General features: G+C 43.4%; 1 protein-coding gene across 1 annotated transcript in view; it reads left to right on the top strand.

Moving 5' to 3' along the window:
• LOC122541071 (hepatoma-derived growth factor-related protein 3-like) overlaps positions 1–10,666 on the top strand; it is a 136,187-nt gene extending 125,521 nt beyond the window's left edge. The window contains exon 6 of the mRNA XM_043677582.1: positions 10,147–10,666. Coding sequence (XP_043533517.1) covers positions 10,147–10,161 — 15 coding nt within the window. The 3' untranslated portion in view covers positions 10,162–10,666. The remainder of the gene's footprint in view (positions 1–10,146) is intronic.
• The last annotated feature ends 4,578 nt before the right edge of the window (positions 10,667–15,244 follow it).

The following is a 15,244-nucleotide window of genomic DNA, read 5'->3' as shown; positions in this document are numbered from 1 at the left end:
TTGTGGGAGAAAACCGGAGCACCCGGAGGAAACCCACGCAGACACGGGGAGAATGTGCAAACTCCACACAGACAGTCGCCTGAGGCGGGAATTGAACCCGGGTCTCTGGCACTGTGAGGCAGCAGTGCTAACCACTGTGCCACCGTGCTGCCCATCAAGAGAAAGTCCATCCAGACTTTGTGGCATAACTGACAAGGGAAATCAGGGACAACGTGAAAGAAAAAGAAACGTACACAATGTGTTGAAGATTAGTGGGAAAAGAGAGGTTTGGGAAGCCTTTAAAAACCAATGTGGATAACTAAAAAATGCAGTAAGGGCAAGGAAGATGAAATATGAGAGTGAGTTAGTAATGTAAAAGCAGGTGGCAGGAATGTTTGGGGTTATTTTTAGATATCTATAAGGTAAGAATAGACATTGGACCACTGGAAAATGAGGCTGAAGTAGTAGTCATGATGAACTAAGAAATGGATGAACTGAATAGGTACTTGGCATCCGTGTTCACGGAAGATGACACCAGCAGCACACCACAAGTCAAGAGAATCAGGGGACAGAGGCGAGTGTAGTGGTCATCACTGAGGAGAAGCTGGTGGGAAAGCTGAAGGTGGGTAGATCACCTATACTAGGTGGACTACACTCCAGAGTTCTGAAGGAGATAACTGAGGAGGTTACAGAAGCAATGGTGGTGATCTTTCAGGAATCACTGGAGTCAGGGAGGGTGCCAGAGGACTGGAAAATGGCTAAAGTAGCACCCCTGTTCAAGAAGGGAGAGAGGTAAAAGAGAGGCAACAATAGGCCAGTTAGCCGGTCATTGGTCAGATTTGAGAGTCCATTACGAAGGATGAGATTGTAGAATGCTTGGAAGCACATGGTAAAATAGATTGGAGTCAGCACAGCTTCCTCAAGGGGAGGTCATGCCTGACAGATCTGTTCGGATTTTTTGAGTGGGTAACTAGCTAGTTAAACAAAGGAGAGTCAGTGAACATGATCTATTTGGATTTCCAGAAAGCCTTTGACACGGTCCTGCACATGAGGCTGCTAAATAAGTAAGAACCTACAGTGTTAGGGGCAAGGTACTGGCATGGTTAGAACATTGGCTGGCAGAAGGCAAAGAGTGGGGATAAAAAGGTATTTTTCAGGATGGCAGCCACTGACCAGTGGAGTTCCGAAGGGGTCAGTGTTGGGACTACAACTATTCATGTTATACATTAACAATCTGGACGAAAGAACTGAGGATATGTTGCTGAATTTGTAAGTGACACAAAGATAGGTAGAGAGACAAGTGGGGAGGCTGCAGAAGGATTTGGACAGGCCTGCTCTCTCTTTGAGAGTGGGCGAGGAGGGGCAAATGGAATGCAGTGTGGGAAAGTGCAAAGTCATGTAAGGAAGAATTTTCTTGATGGGGAAAGGCTTCAGAAATCTGAAGCACAAAGGGACTTGGGAGTCTTAGTTCAGGATTCTCTCAAGATTAACGTACAGGTTCAGTTGGCAGTTAGGAAGGCAAATGCAATGTTAGCATTCATTTCAAGAGGGTCAGAATATAAGAGCTGGGATGTATTGCTGAGGCTCTGGTCAGACTGAATTTGGAATACTGTGAACAATTTTGAGCCCAGTATCTAAGGAAGGATATACTGGCATTGGAGGGGGTCCCAGGGATGAAGAGCTAGTCATATGAGGAGCAGTTGAGGACTCTGCGTTTGTACTTGATGGGGTTTTGAAAAATGACGGGGGATCTGATTGAAATTTACAGAATACTGAGAGGCCTGAATAGAGTAGATGTTTACACTAGGTTTTTCCTAGTAGGTGAGACTAGAACCCGACGACACAGCCTCAGAGTGAAGAGATGGGCTTTTAGAACTGAGATGAGGAGGAATTTCTTCAGCCAGAGTATAGTGAATCTGAGGAACTGATTGCCACGGAATACTGTGGAAGCCAAGTTACTGAGTGTATTTAAGACGGAATTCTTGATTGGTAAGGGTTACAGGGAAAAGGCTGGAGAATGGGTTTGAGAAACATATTGACCATGATCGAATGGCGGAGCAAACACGATGGACCAAATGGCCTAATCCTACTCCTATATCTTGTTGTCTTATGGTTCTTTGAACACCTATCCAACTAGTCTGACGCCCCCTGCTGTTTCCCCTTCGCAAATGTTTCTTCTGTCGAAATTCCTTTGAAGGTTGTTGTTGAATCTATTCCTACCATTCTCGACATGCAGCACATTCCAGATCATAACATGTAATCATTGCAAATCATAACCTTTTTATGTCTGGCCCTGCTGCTACTTCATAAATAACATCCCTCATTGGAAACCTGAATCATCAAAATACAAATCCTGAGAAAATTACAAACCAGACTTTAAAGCCATTTTGCCTCCAGTATCATTAAAATGAAAAACTTTCCTCAACAGATTTCACAGGAGAATGTTCTGACATTCAGTTTCCAAGCTGTCAGAAACACGTACACTAGCTCCTGAGCCTTATGAACAGCTTGTATTGGCTGTCCTTATGTTTGAATGGTACTGTGATTCCCACTGTCAGTTCTCACACATAAAGATGGCTGATGACATACATGGGACTGCCTGAACTAGCACATGTTCCCATCTCTGGGAGAAAACGAAATGGTTAACCTGTAACTCATTCTCCAAAGGTATCAGGAAGATCCATCAGCCAGTGGGTGAAGTTAACAGAAATTTTAAAGTTTTGTTTATCCAGCAAATGAGCTAATTCACAGAATGACAAAACTATTATAACGTAAAATGTGCAATTTCATTCAAATGTAATTCTTTGCCGTATGAAGTTGTTGGGACTGGCATTTAAACTAATATCAGACTCCATTTCATTCAAAGTTGGCATTTGTCCAATTGAGAATAGCATCATGTTTGTGATGCACTTTATTCTCGGGCAATCCATTATAATTTTAATTACTGTTGATAAATTACAAGCCTGTTTTTGACTTTTTTTTTACGCTTGAACTAAGTAAGATGATGTCAAAATGGAAAACAGGCAGCCGAAAAATTGAAATATTTAATCATTTGAAGCTTAGCTTTGAGTTAAACACAAATTGTATTCCATCGTTTGAGAGCATTTTTTTAAACAAGACTTACTTCAAATAAAATAGCTACTTGTAATAAAAAGAACTCTGGAACATTCAGCAGTTCAGGCAGCATTGTTAAAGACTGAAACACAGATTTAAAAAACAGGTTTTGGCAGACACACTGAGTTGCCTCTTACTCGTTCGAGAACTGATAAAATTCTTTATCTCTTACCCTCTGTTCCATGAGGTAGGCTCAATCCCATATGGCCACCAGTCATATGCTGGAGAGTTTCCACTGCTCAACAGCGCTCCCAAGAGGACTGACAACAGCCAGAATTGCACAAGGGACCTCAAGCTAAAGGACATGATGGCGTTCCTCAGCCCTGAGGAAGAGCCACTGGATCCAAAACGTTAGCTCTGATTTCTCTCTACAGATGCTGCCAGAGTTGCTGAGCTTTTTCCAGTAATTTCTTTTTTTGTACATGAGGGTAGGATGAGAATCGCAGAATATGTGAATGATAGAATCCCAACAGGAGGGAAACAGTCCCTTTGGCCCATTAAATCCACACAGTGAATCCCTCTGAAGATTATCCCAGCTAGATCCATTGCCCTACCCTATTACTCTACATTTACCCTTGACTAATGCACCTAACTGACACATCTCTGAACACTATGGGCAACTTAGTATGGCCAATTCACCTAACCTGCACATAGAGCCATAGAGATGGACAGCACAGAAACACACCCTTCAGTCCAAAGTGTCCATGCTGACCAGATATCCTAACCTAATCTAGTCCCATTTGTCAGCACTTGGCCCATATCCCTCCAAACCCTTCCTATTCATATACCCATCCAAATGCCTTTTAGATGCTGTAATTGTACCAGTCTCCTCCAGCTCATTTATAACTACAAATTGAGGGGTGATAGATTTAAGACTGATGTCAGAGGCAAGTTCTTTACACAGAGAGTGGTAAGGGCTAAGGTAGTCAACTCAGCCACATTAGGGAGATTTAAACAATCCTTAGATAAGCTTGTGGATGATTTTGGGATAGTGGAGGGGGACGAGCTGAGAAAAGTCTACAGGTCGGCGCAACATCGAGGGCCGAAGGGCCTATTCTGCGCTGTATTGTTCTATGTTCTATACATGCATCACGCTCTGCATGAAAAAGTTGTCCCTTAGGTCCCTTTTATGTCTTTCCCTCTCACCCTAAACCTATGCTCTCTAGTTCTAGACTCCGCCACCCCAGGGAAAAGACTATGTCTAGTTATCTTATCCAAGCCACTCATTGTTTTATAAACCTCTATTAGGTCATCCCTCAGTCTCCGACACTCCAGGGAAAACAGCCCTAGCCTATTCAACCTCTCCATATAGCTCAAACCCTCCAATTCTGCCAATATCCTTGTAAATCTTTCCTGAGCCCTTTCAAGTTTCACAACATCCTTCCAATAGGAAGACCAGAATTGCACGCAATATTCCAAAAATGGCCTAATCAATGTCCAGTCCAGCCACAGCATAACTTCCCAACTCCTGTACTCAATACTCTGACCAATAAAGGAAAGCATACCTAACGCCTTCTTCACTATCCTATTTACCTGCGACTGTACTTTCAAGGAACTATGAACCTGCACTCCAAGGTCTCTTTGTTCAGCAACACTCCCTAGGACCTTACCATTAAGTTTATAAATCATGCTCTGATTTGCTTTTCCAAAATGCAGCACCTCACATTTACCTGAATTAAATTCCATCTGCCACTCCTCAGCCCATTGCCCTTCTGATCAAGATCCCATTGAACTCTGAGTTAACCTTCTCGCTGTCCACTACACCTCCAATGTTGGTGTCATCTGCAAACTTACTAACTATACCTCTCATGCTTACATCCAAATCACTTATATAAATGATGGTAAGTAGTGGACCCAGCACCGATCCTTGTGGCACTCCACTGGTCACAGGCCTCCAGTCTGAAAAACAACTCTCCACCACCACCCTCTGTCTTCTACCTTTGAGCCAGTTCTGTATCCAAATGGCTAGTTCTCCCTGTATTCCATTTTGCTAACTTTGCTAACCAGTTTCCCATGGGGAACCTTGCAGAATGCCTTACTGAAGTCCATATAGATCACATCCACCACTGTGCCCTCATCAATCCTCTTTGTTACTACTTAAAAAAACTCAAGTTTGTGAGACATGATTTCCCACGCACAAAGCCATGTTGATTATCCCTAATCCGTCCTTGCCTTACTAAATACATATACATCCTGTCCCTAAGGATTCCCTGCAACAACTTGCCTACCACTAATGTCAGGCTCACTGGTCTATAGTTCCCTGGCTTGTCCTTAACACCTTTCTTAAATAGTTGCACCACATTAGCCAACCTCCAGTCTTCCGGCACCTCACCTGTGACTATCGATGATACAAATACCTCAGCAAAAGGCCCAGCAATCACTTCCCTAGCTTCCCACGAAGTTCTAAGGTATACCTGATCAGGTCCTGGTGATTTATCCACTTTTATGTGTTTCGAAACATCCAGCACTTCCTCCTCTGTAATATGGACATTTTGAAAGATGTCACCATCTATTTCCCCACCGTCTATATCTTCCATATCCTTTTCCACAGTAAATACTGATGCAAAATACTCATTTAGTATCTCCCCCATTTTCTGCGGCTCCAATCTTTGAGGGGGCCCTATTCTCTCCCTAGTTACCCTTTTGTCCTTAATGTATTTGTAAAAACTCTTTAGATTCTCCTTAATTATATTTGCCAAAGCTATCTCATGTCCCCGTTTTGCCCCCCTGATTTCCCTCTTAAGTATACTCCTACTGCCTTTATACTCTTCTAAGGATTCACTTGATCTATCCTGACTATACCTGATATATGCTTCCTTATTCTTCACCAAACCCTCAATTTCTGTAGTCATCCAGCATTCCCTATACCTACCAGCCTTTCCTTTCACCCAAACAGGAATATACTCTCTCTGGACTCTCGTTATCTCATCTCTGAAGGCTTCCCATTTTCCAGCCATCCCTTTGCCTGCAAATATCTGCCGCCAATCAGCTTTTGATAATTCTTGCCTAATACTATCAAAATTAGCCTTCATCCAATTTAGACCTTCAACTGTTAGATCGGGTCTATCCTTTTCCATCACTATTTTAAAACTGATAGAATTATGTTCGCTGGCCCCAAAGTGCTCCCTCTTGACACCTCAGTCACCTGCCCTGCCTTATTTCCCAAGAGTAGGTCAAGTTTTGCACCTTTTGTAGTAGGTACATCCACATACTTACTCAGAAAATTTTTATACATGCAATTCTGGTCTCCTTCCTATTTGTGAAACTTCAACGTTTCGGGCAAAAGCCCTTCATCAGGATGAAGGGCTTTTGCCCGAAACATCAATTTTACTGCTCCTTGGATGCTGCCTGAACTGCTGTGCTTTTCCAGCACCACTAATCCAGAATCTGATTTCCAGCATCTGCAGTCATTGTTTTTACCTTCTTGTGAAACTTGAAATGGTCAGAAAAGATTTACAAGGATGTTGCCAGGGTTGGAGGATTTGAGCTATCTGGAGAGGTTGAATAGGCTAGAACTGTTTTCCCTGAAGTGTTGGAGGCCGAGGGGTGACCTTATAGAGGTTTATAAAATTCATGAAGGGCATGGATAGGAAAAATAGACAAGGTCTTTTCCCTGGGGTGGGAGAGTCCAGAACAAGAGGGCATAGGTTTAGGGTGAGAGGGGAAAGATATAAAAGAGACCTAAGGGGCAACTTTTTCACGCAAAGGATGGTACGTGTATGGAATGAGCTGCCAGAGGATGGGGTGGAGGCTGGTACAATTGCAACATTTAAAAGGCATTTGGACGGGTATATGAATAGGAAGGGTTTGGACAAATCTGGGGCAGGTGCTAGCAAGTGGGACTAGATTGGGTTGGGATATCCAGTCGGCATGGACGAGTTAGACCAAAGGGTCTGTTTCCTTGCTGTACATCTCTATGACTCTCCATCTAAATCTTTAACACTATGGCAGTCCTAGTAAATGTTTGGAAAGTTAAAATCCCATCCTATTATTCTAACAGATAACTGAAATCCCCTTACATATTTGTTTTGCAATTTCCTGCTGACTGTTAGGGGGTCTATAATACAATCCCAATAAGGTGATCATCCCTTTCTTATTTCTTAGTTCCACCCAAGTAACTTCCCTGGATGTATTCCCAGGAACATCTTCCCTTCGTACAGCAGTAATACTATCCCTTATCAAAAACACTGCTCACCCTCCTCTCGTATCCCCCTTTCTATCCTTCCTGTAGCATTTGTATCCTGGAACATTAAGCTGCCAGTCCTGTCCATCCCTGAGCCTCGTTTCTGTAATTGCTATGATATCCCAGTCTCATGTTCCTGACAATGCCCTGAATTCATCTTCCTTCCCTGTTAGGCCTCTTGCATTGAAGTAAATGCAGTTTAATTTTTCCATCCTACCTTACTCTCTGCTTTGTTCCTGCTGCCCTGACTGTTTGATTCATTCCCTTTCTGAACTGTACCAGTCTCAGATTGATCTCTTTCCTCACTATCTCCCTGGGTCCCACCCCCCACCTTACTAGTTTAAATCCTCCCAAGCAGGTCTAGCAAATCTCCCTGCCAGTATATTAGTCCCCTTCCAATTCAGGTGCAATCCACTTTTCTTGTATGGGTCATTCCAACAATCAAAAAATGTGAACCCTTCACCTCTGCACCCACTCTTCATCCACACATTCATCTGCTCTATCCTCGTATTCCTACCCTCACGAGCTCATAGTACTGACAGTAATCCAGATATTACTATCCTTGAGGACCTTTTTAAATTCCGGCCTAACTCTATATTTTCCCTACAGAATCTCATCCTTTTCCCTTCCTACCTCGTTAGCTCCAATGTGTACAATGACCTCCTGCTGGCCCCTCTCCCCCTTGAGAACATTCTGCACCCTCTCTGAGACATCCTCGATCCTCACACTAGGGAGGCAACACACCATTCTGATTTTTCCCTACTGACCACAGAAACGTCTATCTGTGCCTCTGACTAGAGAGTTACCTATCACAATCAATCGCTTGGAACTCAATGTATCCCTCATTACATTAGAGCCAGTCTCGATACCAGAAACCTGGCTGCTCATGCTACATTCTCCTGACAGTCCATCACCCCACACATTTTCCATAGCAGCGTACTTGTTTGAATTGGGGATAGCCACAAAAGACTCCTGTACTACCTGCCTACCCCTCCAACCTTTCCTGGAGTTAACCCACCTACCTGACTGTATCTGTAGCTTTTTTCCCTTACTATAACTGCCATCCATCACAACTGCTAGCTCTTGAAAATTCTTCATTGCCACTAACTGCTGCTCCACCTGATCCATGCGATCTGACAGAATTCACAACCAAAGACACTTCTTGAAGACATAATCATCAGTAACTTAGAAGCACTCCTTAAACTCCCACCTCTGACAGGAAGAGCATATCACTCTACCAAAGGCCATTTTTGCTCTTTCACAATCTGCAGACCCAGAAAATAGCACTGTCTTATTGCTGTAAAATAACAGTGCTGCAGGCTAATGTAGTATTTATGGTTTATATTTTTAAAATTGATTCAAGAGATAGCTTTCAATAAAACATTTAATCAGGAAAGAACCCATCCTACTCACGACTGTAGATTTCCAGCAAGGTTACATGTTTAAAACTATGCACTTACCTGTTCCTGTGCTGTGAGCTCTCCCACACAGGTTCCTCCAAGATCAGTTGGGAATTTTACTGTTTGTTAATTTTTCCTAGACGCACTGCGATGTCCAGCCATATATGAACTCAAACAGCAAAGGCAGTAACTGTGCAGATTCACTGCTGTGTCAGTTAGCAGTGTAGGTTTCTTTCTGTCTGTCTCCTTCACTGCCTTCCTCCCTTTTAAAAGTGCTGTTGTTATGACAGTGCAACAGCATACAAAACAGTAATTGTTGCTCCTGGAATTCGAGGAAATCACCTCCAACACCTAAAATACCTCAAAACAGGAGTAGCTCTTACAGCCACAATTTTTTCCTGTCCTCCATCTTGGGTTACCCAGAATCCATATCTTTGGACTGTGGGAGGAAACTGGAGCATACGGAGGAAACCCACGCAGACACGGGGCAAAAGTGCAAACTCCACACAGACTGGAATTGAAGCCGGGTGCCTGGCCTATGAGGCAGCAGTGCCAACCATCCAATCCTCAACTCCAATACATGATCGAGGGACCTAGCACAGGAACGATAGTGTGGGTGAGGAGAGGGCTGAAACTAAGGGCAGGTGGCTTTCAGCTCCACCATCTCACCTACACTGTTGTTCCTATGCTCAGATCCCTCAATCATTTATTGGAGTCGAGGATTATCAGGTCAGCTGTGATCTCATTGAATGGTGTGGTGGGCTGAAAGACCTGCTTCCTGCTACTGTGTCTTGGGGTCTTATGATTATAGCGGAATACCTGGTAATGAGAGACTGCAAAGGAGGCCACTACCAAACCAGACATGGTTTGCTGGATGATCTTCAGGAAGTGCAGGCAAGCCACATGTCTTTAGTATTATTGTGGTGAGCTCAGGGAAATTAGGCATGAAGTTACTACTTAATGAGCGTGACATTCCACTGTCAAATCTGAATCTAAAGTAAAGCCTTGCCACCATCTGATTTAATAGATGGGCAAGGCTTGGCCACTGAGCAGAGACTAATGCAGGGCCCCCTCCCACAATTAAGTGAACCAAACAGACATGTTTCCTGTTGCACTGAATCCTGCCCAATGTTTCAACTTGCCAGCTTTTCATCAGTCTTGAACCTAAAACACTATAGAGGAGCCTCGATTATCCAAAGTACACAGGTGGGAGTGTTTTGGTTGGTTATCGAATTCCAGATAATCGAATGCTGGATATCATAGTTTAACAGAGCATCAGGACATTGCCAGATAATCCGATATTTGGATTATCAAATGCCACATAATTGAGATTCCTCTGCAATTGTTTAGCTCCTCAGACACTACCCGGTGTCTCCAGCAGTCTTTTTGGAGGAGGGAGGTTTGTTTCAGTTCTGCAGCATTTGCAGTGCTGTGCTTAACGCTTTAATTGCTTTTAATTCTTCATTTCAGACCTTGATCATCTGAATCCTGGCCACTAAACATGGAGGGTACACTTCTTGGCTGTCAAGTATTGGATATTTTACAAACGATCATTCCTTCTGCCACTGTCGACATCGGTTTGCAGTTTGTGCCGGCTTTTCTTCATTGTGTTACTGATTATAGTTTTGTGCACATGTCAGTCAGTACAAAGAAACAGAAAATGTCTTTTATTTTATATTCCCCTCCCATGTGGAATGTTGTGAGCAACATCCCACCCCACCCCACCCCGCCCAACCCATTTCACAGCACTTCATTCTTATAATCGCCTTGCTGTTCCGTCATTGAGAAAGGATATGATATTTATTTTTGATGCTTGCTTTAAATGTGAAAAATAACTTTTATTCTCGTGTTCAGCTCAGTTTTATTCTCCCTGTGCCATCTGTTCTATGGGATTTTTTAAGCATTTATTTAGTATCTTTACACAAAAAAAATGTCTGTTCTACGGCTGTTCAGAAATGACTGCCTAGTAGAATAAAATTTATGGAATGCACGAATGTTGGTGTCGATTTGTTTACTGCAAACTGGGAGATGAGACTCCTTGCATAGCTTGTGGCGTGTAAGAATGAGTTCCACCCAGCAGAAAATCGAGCTGACCATAGCTGCAGTGTTGGTGAATATAAATGAAACAGTTAAGTGACCTTCCCCAGGCAGAATCGGTCATTGCCATTGAAGCAGACTCTGAGGGTAGTCTCACAACACGTCCCATGATGCTAGTGTACTGCCAAGCCCGTCTCCAGCTGATTGCTGCCCTCTCTGAAATAAGCTTAGCCTCGTAATACAGTAAACTTCCTATTATCCAGCACCTACCCAGCCAGGAGTGTGCCAAGTGATCAAATATTCCGGAAAATCAAGTGGTCCACACAATCAAAGTAAAAAAACACACTTTAAGTAATAGAAATGTAATGCATAGGGTATACACATTACTGTTATGCTTTCTTATTTAAATGATTTATGCTGTAAATAATGCAACTTTGTCTTAAATAAAACTTACTGGCAGACAGCCTTCCCACTCTCACCCTCAACTGACTGCACAGATGTCAGTGTGGTGCTGGAAAAGCACAGCAGGTCAGGCACGATCAGAGGAGCAGGAGAATCGATGATTCAGGCATAAGCCCTTCATCAGGAATTAAGGCAATTCTCCGCTTCATGTTCAAAACCCTCTGCAGCCTTATTGCTTCCTATTTCTGTAATCATCAGTACCTCAACCAACTTCTGAAAGCACTGTTGTCTTAACTGCTCGGACATCATGGTAGCTTGTGGCATTTGAGACATTGACTCGAAATTGAATCAACCGTTGATATTTCATGTGGTCATTCCATTGAACAAGTATATTTACATTGAGGTAAATCAATTGCAAATTGTAACAATTGGACACAATAATGCACTAAACTTCGCAGCATTTAAGTTATATAATTTTTACCAGTTTATCAAGAATGGCAGTTCATAAGGTGTTGGTTAAAACAAAGTTTGCTGTACTACAGTATGAAAGGGAAGCCAATGCTGCAGCATCACTGTGCTGTCCAGGGGAGCTACCCCCACACCTTAACTATAAAAGGGAAGTTCCTGGCATTATCTTGAACTGGCAAAAGGCAATATTCCAAGGCTCACAATTATGAGGGCCCGATACAGTTGCTGCTACCTAATTTTTTTCACATCAGACTCTCTTTCACCAGATACCAACAAGGACATTCATATAGTGCCCTTAACACGGTAAAATATAGCAAGGTACCTCAGTGAAATAGAATCAAATGACAACTGACACCAACGTTAAGCAGGAGACCTACGGACTTTTGGCCAATTGTTTGGTCAAAGAGGAAGGTTGTGAAGAGTAACCCAAAGGAGGATGGGAAAAAGCAGATATTCAGATTGGACATATTAAGGTTTCTGATCAAGAAGGCTGAATGAATGGTCACTGGTGAAACAAAGGGGACAAAGTGAAGAGACTTAGAGGACAACAGTGCTCTCAGAAGCTGGGTGAGGTACTGACTACAAAGATAGGAAGCAATAAGGCTGCAGAGGGTTTTGGACATGAAGCGGAGAATTGGCTTAATTCCAGTGGCTTCCAGCTCACAAACAACATTGAGTGATGTGTGATTTGGGTTTGATGTAAGTTAGAATACTGGAATGGAAGACAAGATGTCAACAGAGTTGAAAAGTCAAATTTGAAGATAATGAAAGCATGGATGCAGGTTTCAGAAGAAGCTGGGCATGGACAAAGGTGATATCACAGTGGTGGAAATAGGCAAATATTCTAAAGGAGTGGATATCAGATGCAGAAGTCAGAAAATATCTAATTTGCTCTGCGTCGGTGACCAGGAACAGGAATGGAGTCAGGTGACTTAACGTGTATTGGATACTAGATGTACAATTGTATCTGAATAAGGTGACAAATGCAGAGCAGACGATAGTTTAAGATGGTAATCTTCACATTAATTCACTAACGTAGGAGTAAGAGAAGACATAGGGTGACACTGTGGCTCAGTAGTTAGCATTGCTGCCTCAGAGAACCAGGAACCCAGATTCAATTCCATCCCCAGGAATGAGCTGCCAGAGGAAGTGGTGGAGGCTGGTACAATTACAGCATTTAAAAGGCATCTGGATGGGTATATGAATAGGAAGGGTTTGGAGGGATATGGACCAAATGCTGGCAACTGGGATCAGATTAGGTTAGGATATCTGGTCAACATGGAGTTGGACCAAAGGGTCTGTTTCTGTGCTGTACATCTCTATGACTGTGTGGAGTTTGCACATTCTCCCCATGTCTGTGTGGGTTTCCTCCCACAGCTAGAGATGTGCAGGTTCGGTGAATTGGCCACGCTAGATTCTCCACTGTGTTCAGGGATCTATAGGTTAGGTGCATTAGTCAGGGGAAATATAAAGAAATAAGCTAGGGGAATGGGTCTGGGTGGGTTGTGCTTCGGACAGTCGGTGTGAACATAGAACATTACAGCACAGTACAGGGCCTTCGGCCCTTGATATTGCGCCGACCTGTGGAACTGGTCTGATGCCCATCTATCCTACACAATTCCATTTTCATCCATGTTTATCCAATGACCATCTAAATGCCCTTAAAGTTGGGGAGTCTACTACAGTTGCAGGCAGGTCATTCCATGCCCCTATTACTATTCTCTGAATAAAGAAACTAAATCTGATATCTGTCCTGTATCTATCACCCCTCAATTTAAAGCTATGTACCCTCATCACAATCTGAGGAAAAAGGCTCTCACTGTTCACCCTACCTAACCCTCTGATTATCTTATATGTCTCAAGTCACCTCTCAACCTTCTTATCTCTAACGAAACAGCCTCAAGTCTCAAGCCTTTCCTCATAAGGTGTTCCCTCCATACCAGGCAACCTCATAGTAAATCTCCTCTAAACCCTTTCCAAAACTTCCACATCCTTCCCATAATGCGGTGACCAGACCTGTACGCAATACTCCCAAGTGCGGCCGCACCAGAGCTTTGTACAGCTGCAACATGATCTCGTGGCTCTGAAACTCGATCCCTCTACCAATTAAAGCTAACACACCTGCTTAACAACCCTATTAACCTGGGTGGCAACTTTCAGGGATCTATGTACATGGACACCGAGATCTCTCTGCTCATCTACACTCCCCAGAACCTTACCATTCGCCCAGTACTCTTTATTTCCATTGCTCCTTCCAATGTGAAACACATCAAACCTTTCGACATTAAACTCCATTTGCCACCTCTCAGTCCAGCTCTGCATGTCTATGTCCCTCTGTCCACAACTCCACTGACCATAGTGTCTACGCAAATGTTAGGCCAAATGGCCTGTTTCCACACTGTTGGGATTCTATGATACATAAGCCTGTTCTAACACTAAAGTAGATTGTGGCTTATCTAGACCTTGGTTCCTTTCATCACTATTACTGCACACACATTACCTAAATGAACTTATCAATCTTATTATCAGATTTCCATTTGCTGCACACTACATTTGTATAAAGTTCTAGAGGACCATGTCTCTCCATATAAAAACATATGTCCTGAATTTGCTCCTAAGTGACCTTGCTGTAAAGGTTCTGCATCCTTCTATACAAAACTCCCTCATGTGGGAAATAGTTTCCCTTTATCTACTTTATCAAAACTCTTCATCACTTTAGATGCGGTGCTGGAAAAGCACAGCAGGTCAGGCAGCATCCAAGGTGCTAGGGAATCGATGTTTCGGGCTTAAGTCCTTCATCATTCCTGATGAAGGGCTTATGCCCGAAACATTGATTCTCCTGCTCCTCGAGTTATGGAGAGAAAGGAGGCAAAATCAGGTTAGAAGTCCAGTGAGGATCAACTCAATGTTGGGAGGAACTGGCTGCATCTTTTAACCAGGTTGCAGGTGTTGAGTGAGATTCTTGCCTATTAAGGGGGATTATCATGTGTTTATGATCTTATTAATTGCACATCATGGCCCATTGCTATGCAGCATTGCGTTGTACCACATGCTGTCAGTGGGTTTGATGTTGAAAATTCTTGATGTGGAAGTCAGAGTAGTTACCTGGCAACCTCAGCTAGGAAGTGCTTCCATGTTGCTCACCTTGCAACAGCCTCTCAGGGCATGATCCATGAGCACCAGCCCTCATTCACAGACAATGGCATCGAATGCCAACCCCTCAGGATCCTCATGGCGCCTCTCCGATCCACTTGCAGGATACTTAGGGAATACAGACACACATTGTGGGGTCCACCAGCCACCAGCTGCTGCAAGGACATATTGTGTATAGAGACGGGCACCCAGTTTTCACACTGGGGCAGCTCTCTTAGCATTCGCACATGCATCTTGAAGGTGTCCATGCCTTGCTGTGCCCTGCCTGCTCGCCTTTGGCTCTGGCTGGAGTTGCAACGTATCATCAGTGCTGTCATTATTAATGTATTGTTTTGTATAGACACATGAACAGGCTGCACATGATTAAGGATCTGTCCAGGGAGGGGATAGCTTGCTGGACAGCACACCGAGACTTCAATTGAACATCTGCAAGGTGTGCCAGCTGCCATTTAATAGCAAACACACTTCACATTTACCCACCAGGGGCTACATTTACAATGTGGAATCG

The sequence above is a fragment of the Chiloscyllium plagiosum genome, chromosome 36, assembly GCF_004010195.1.
Source record: "Chiloscyllium plagiosum isolate BGI_BamShark_2017 chromosome 36, ASM401019v2, whole genome shotgun sequence".
Lineage (NCBI taxonomy): Eukaryota > Metazoa > Chordata > Chondrichthyes > Orectolobiformes > Hemiscylliidae > Chiloscyllium > Chiloscyllium plagiosum.
This window is presented reverse-complemented; position numbering and strand designations above follow the sequence as displayed.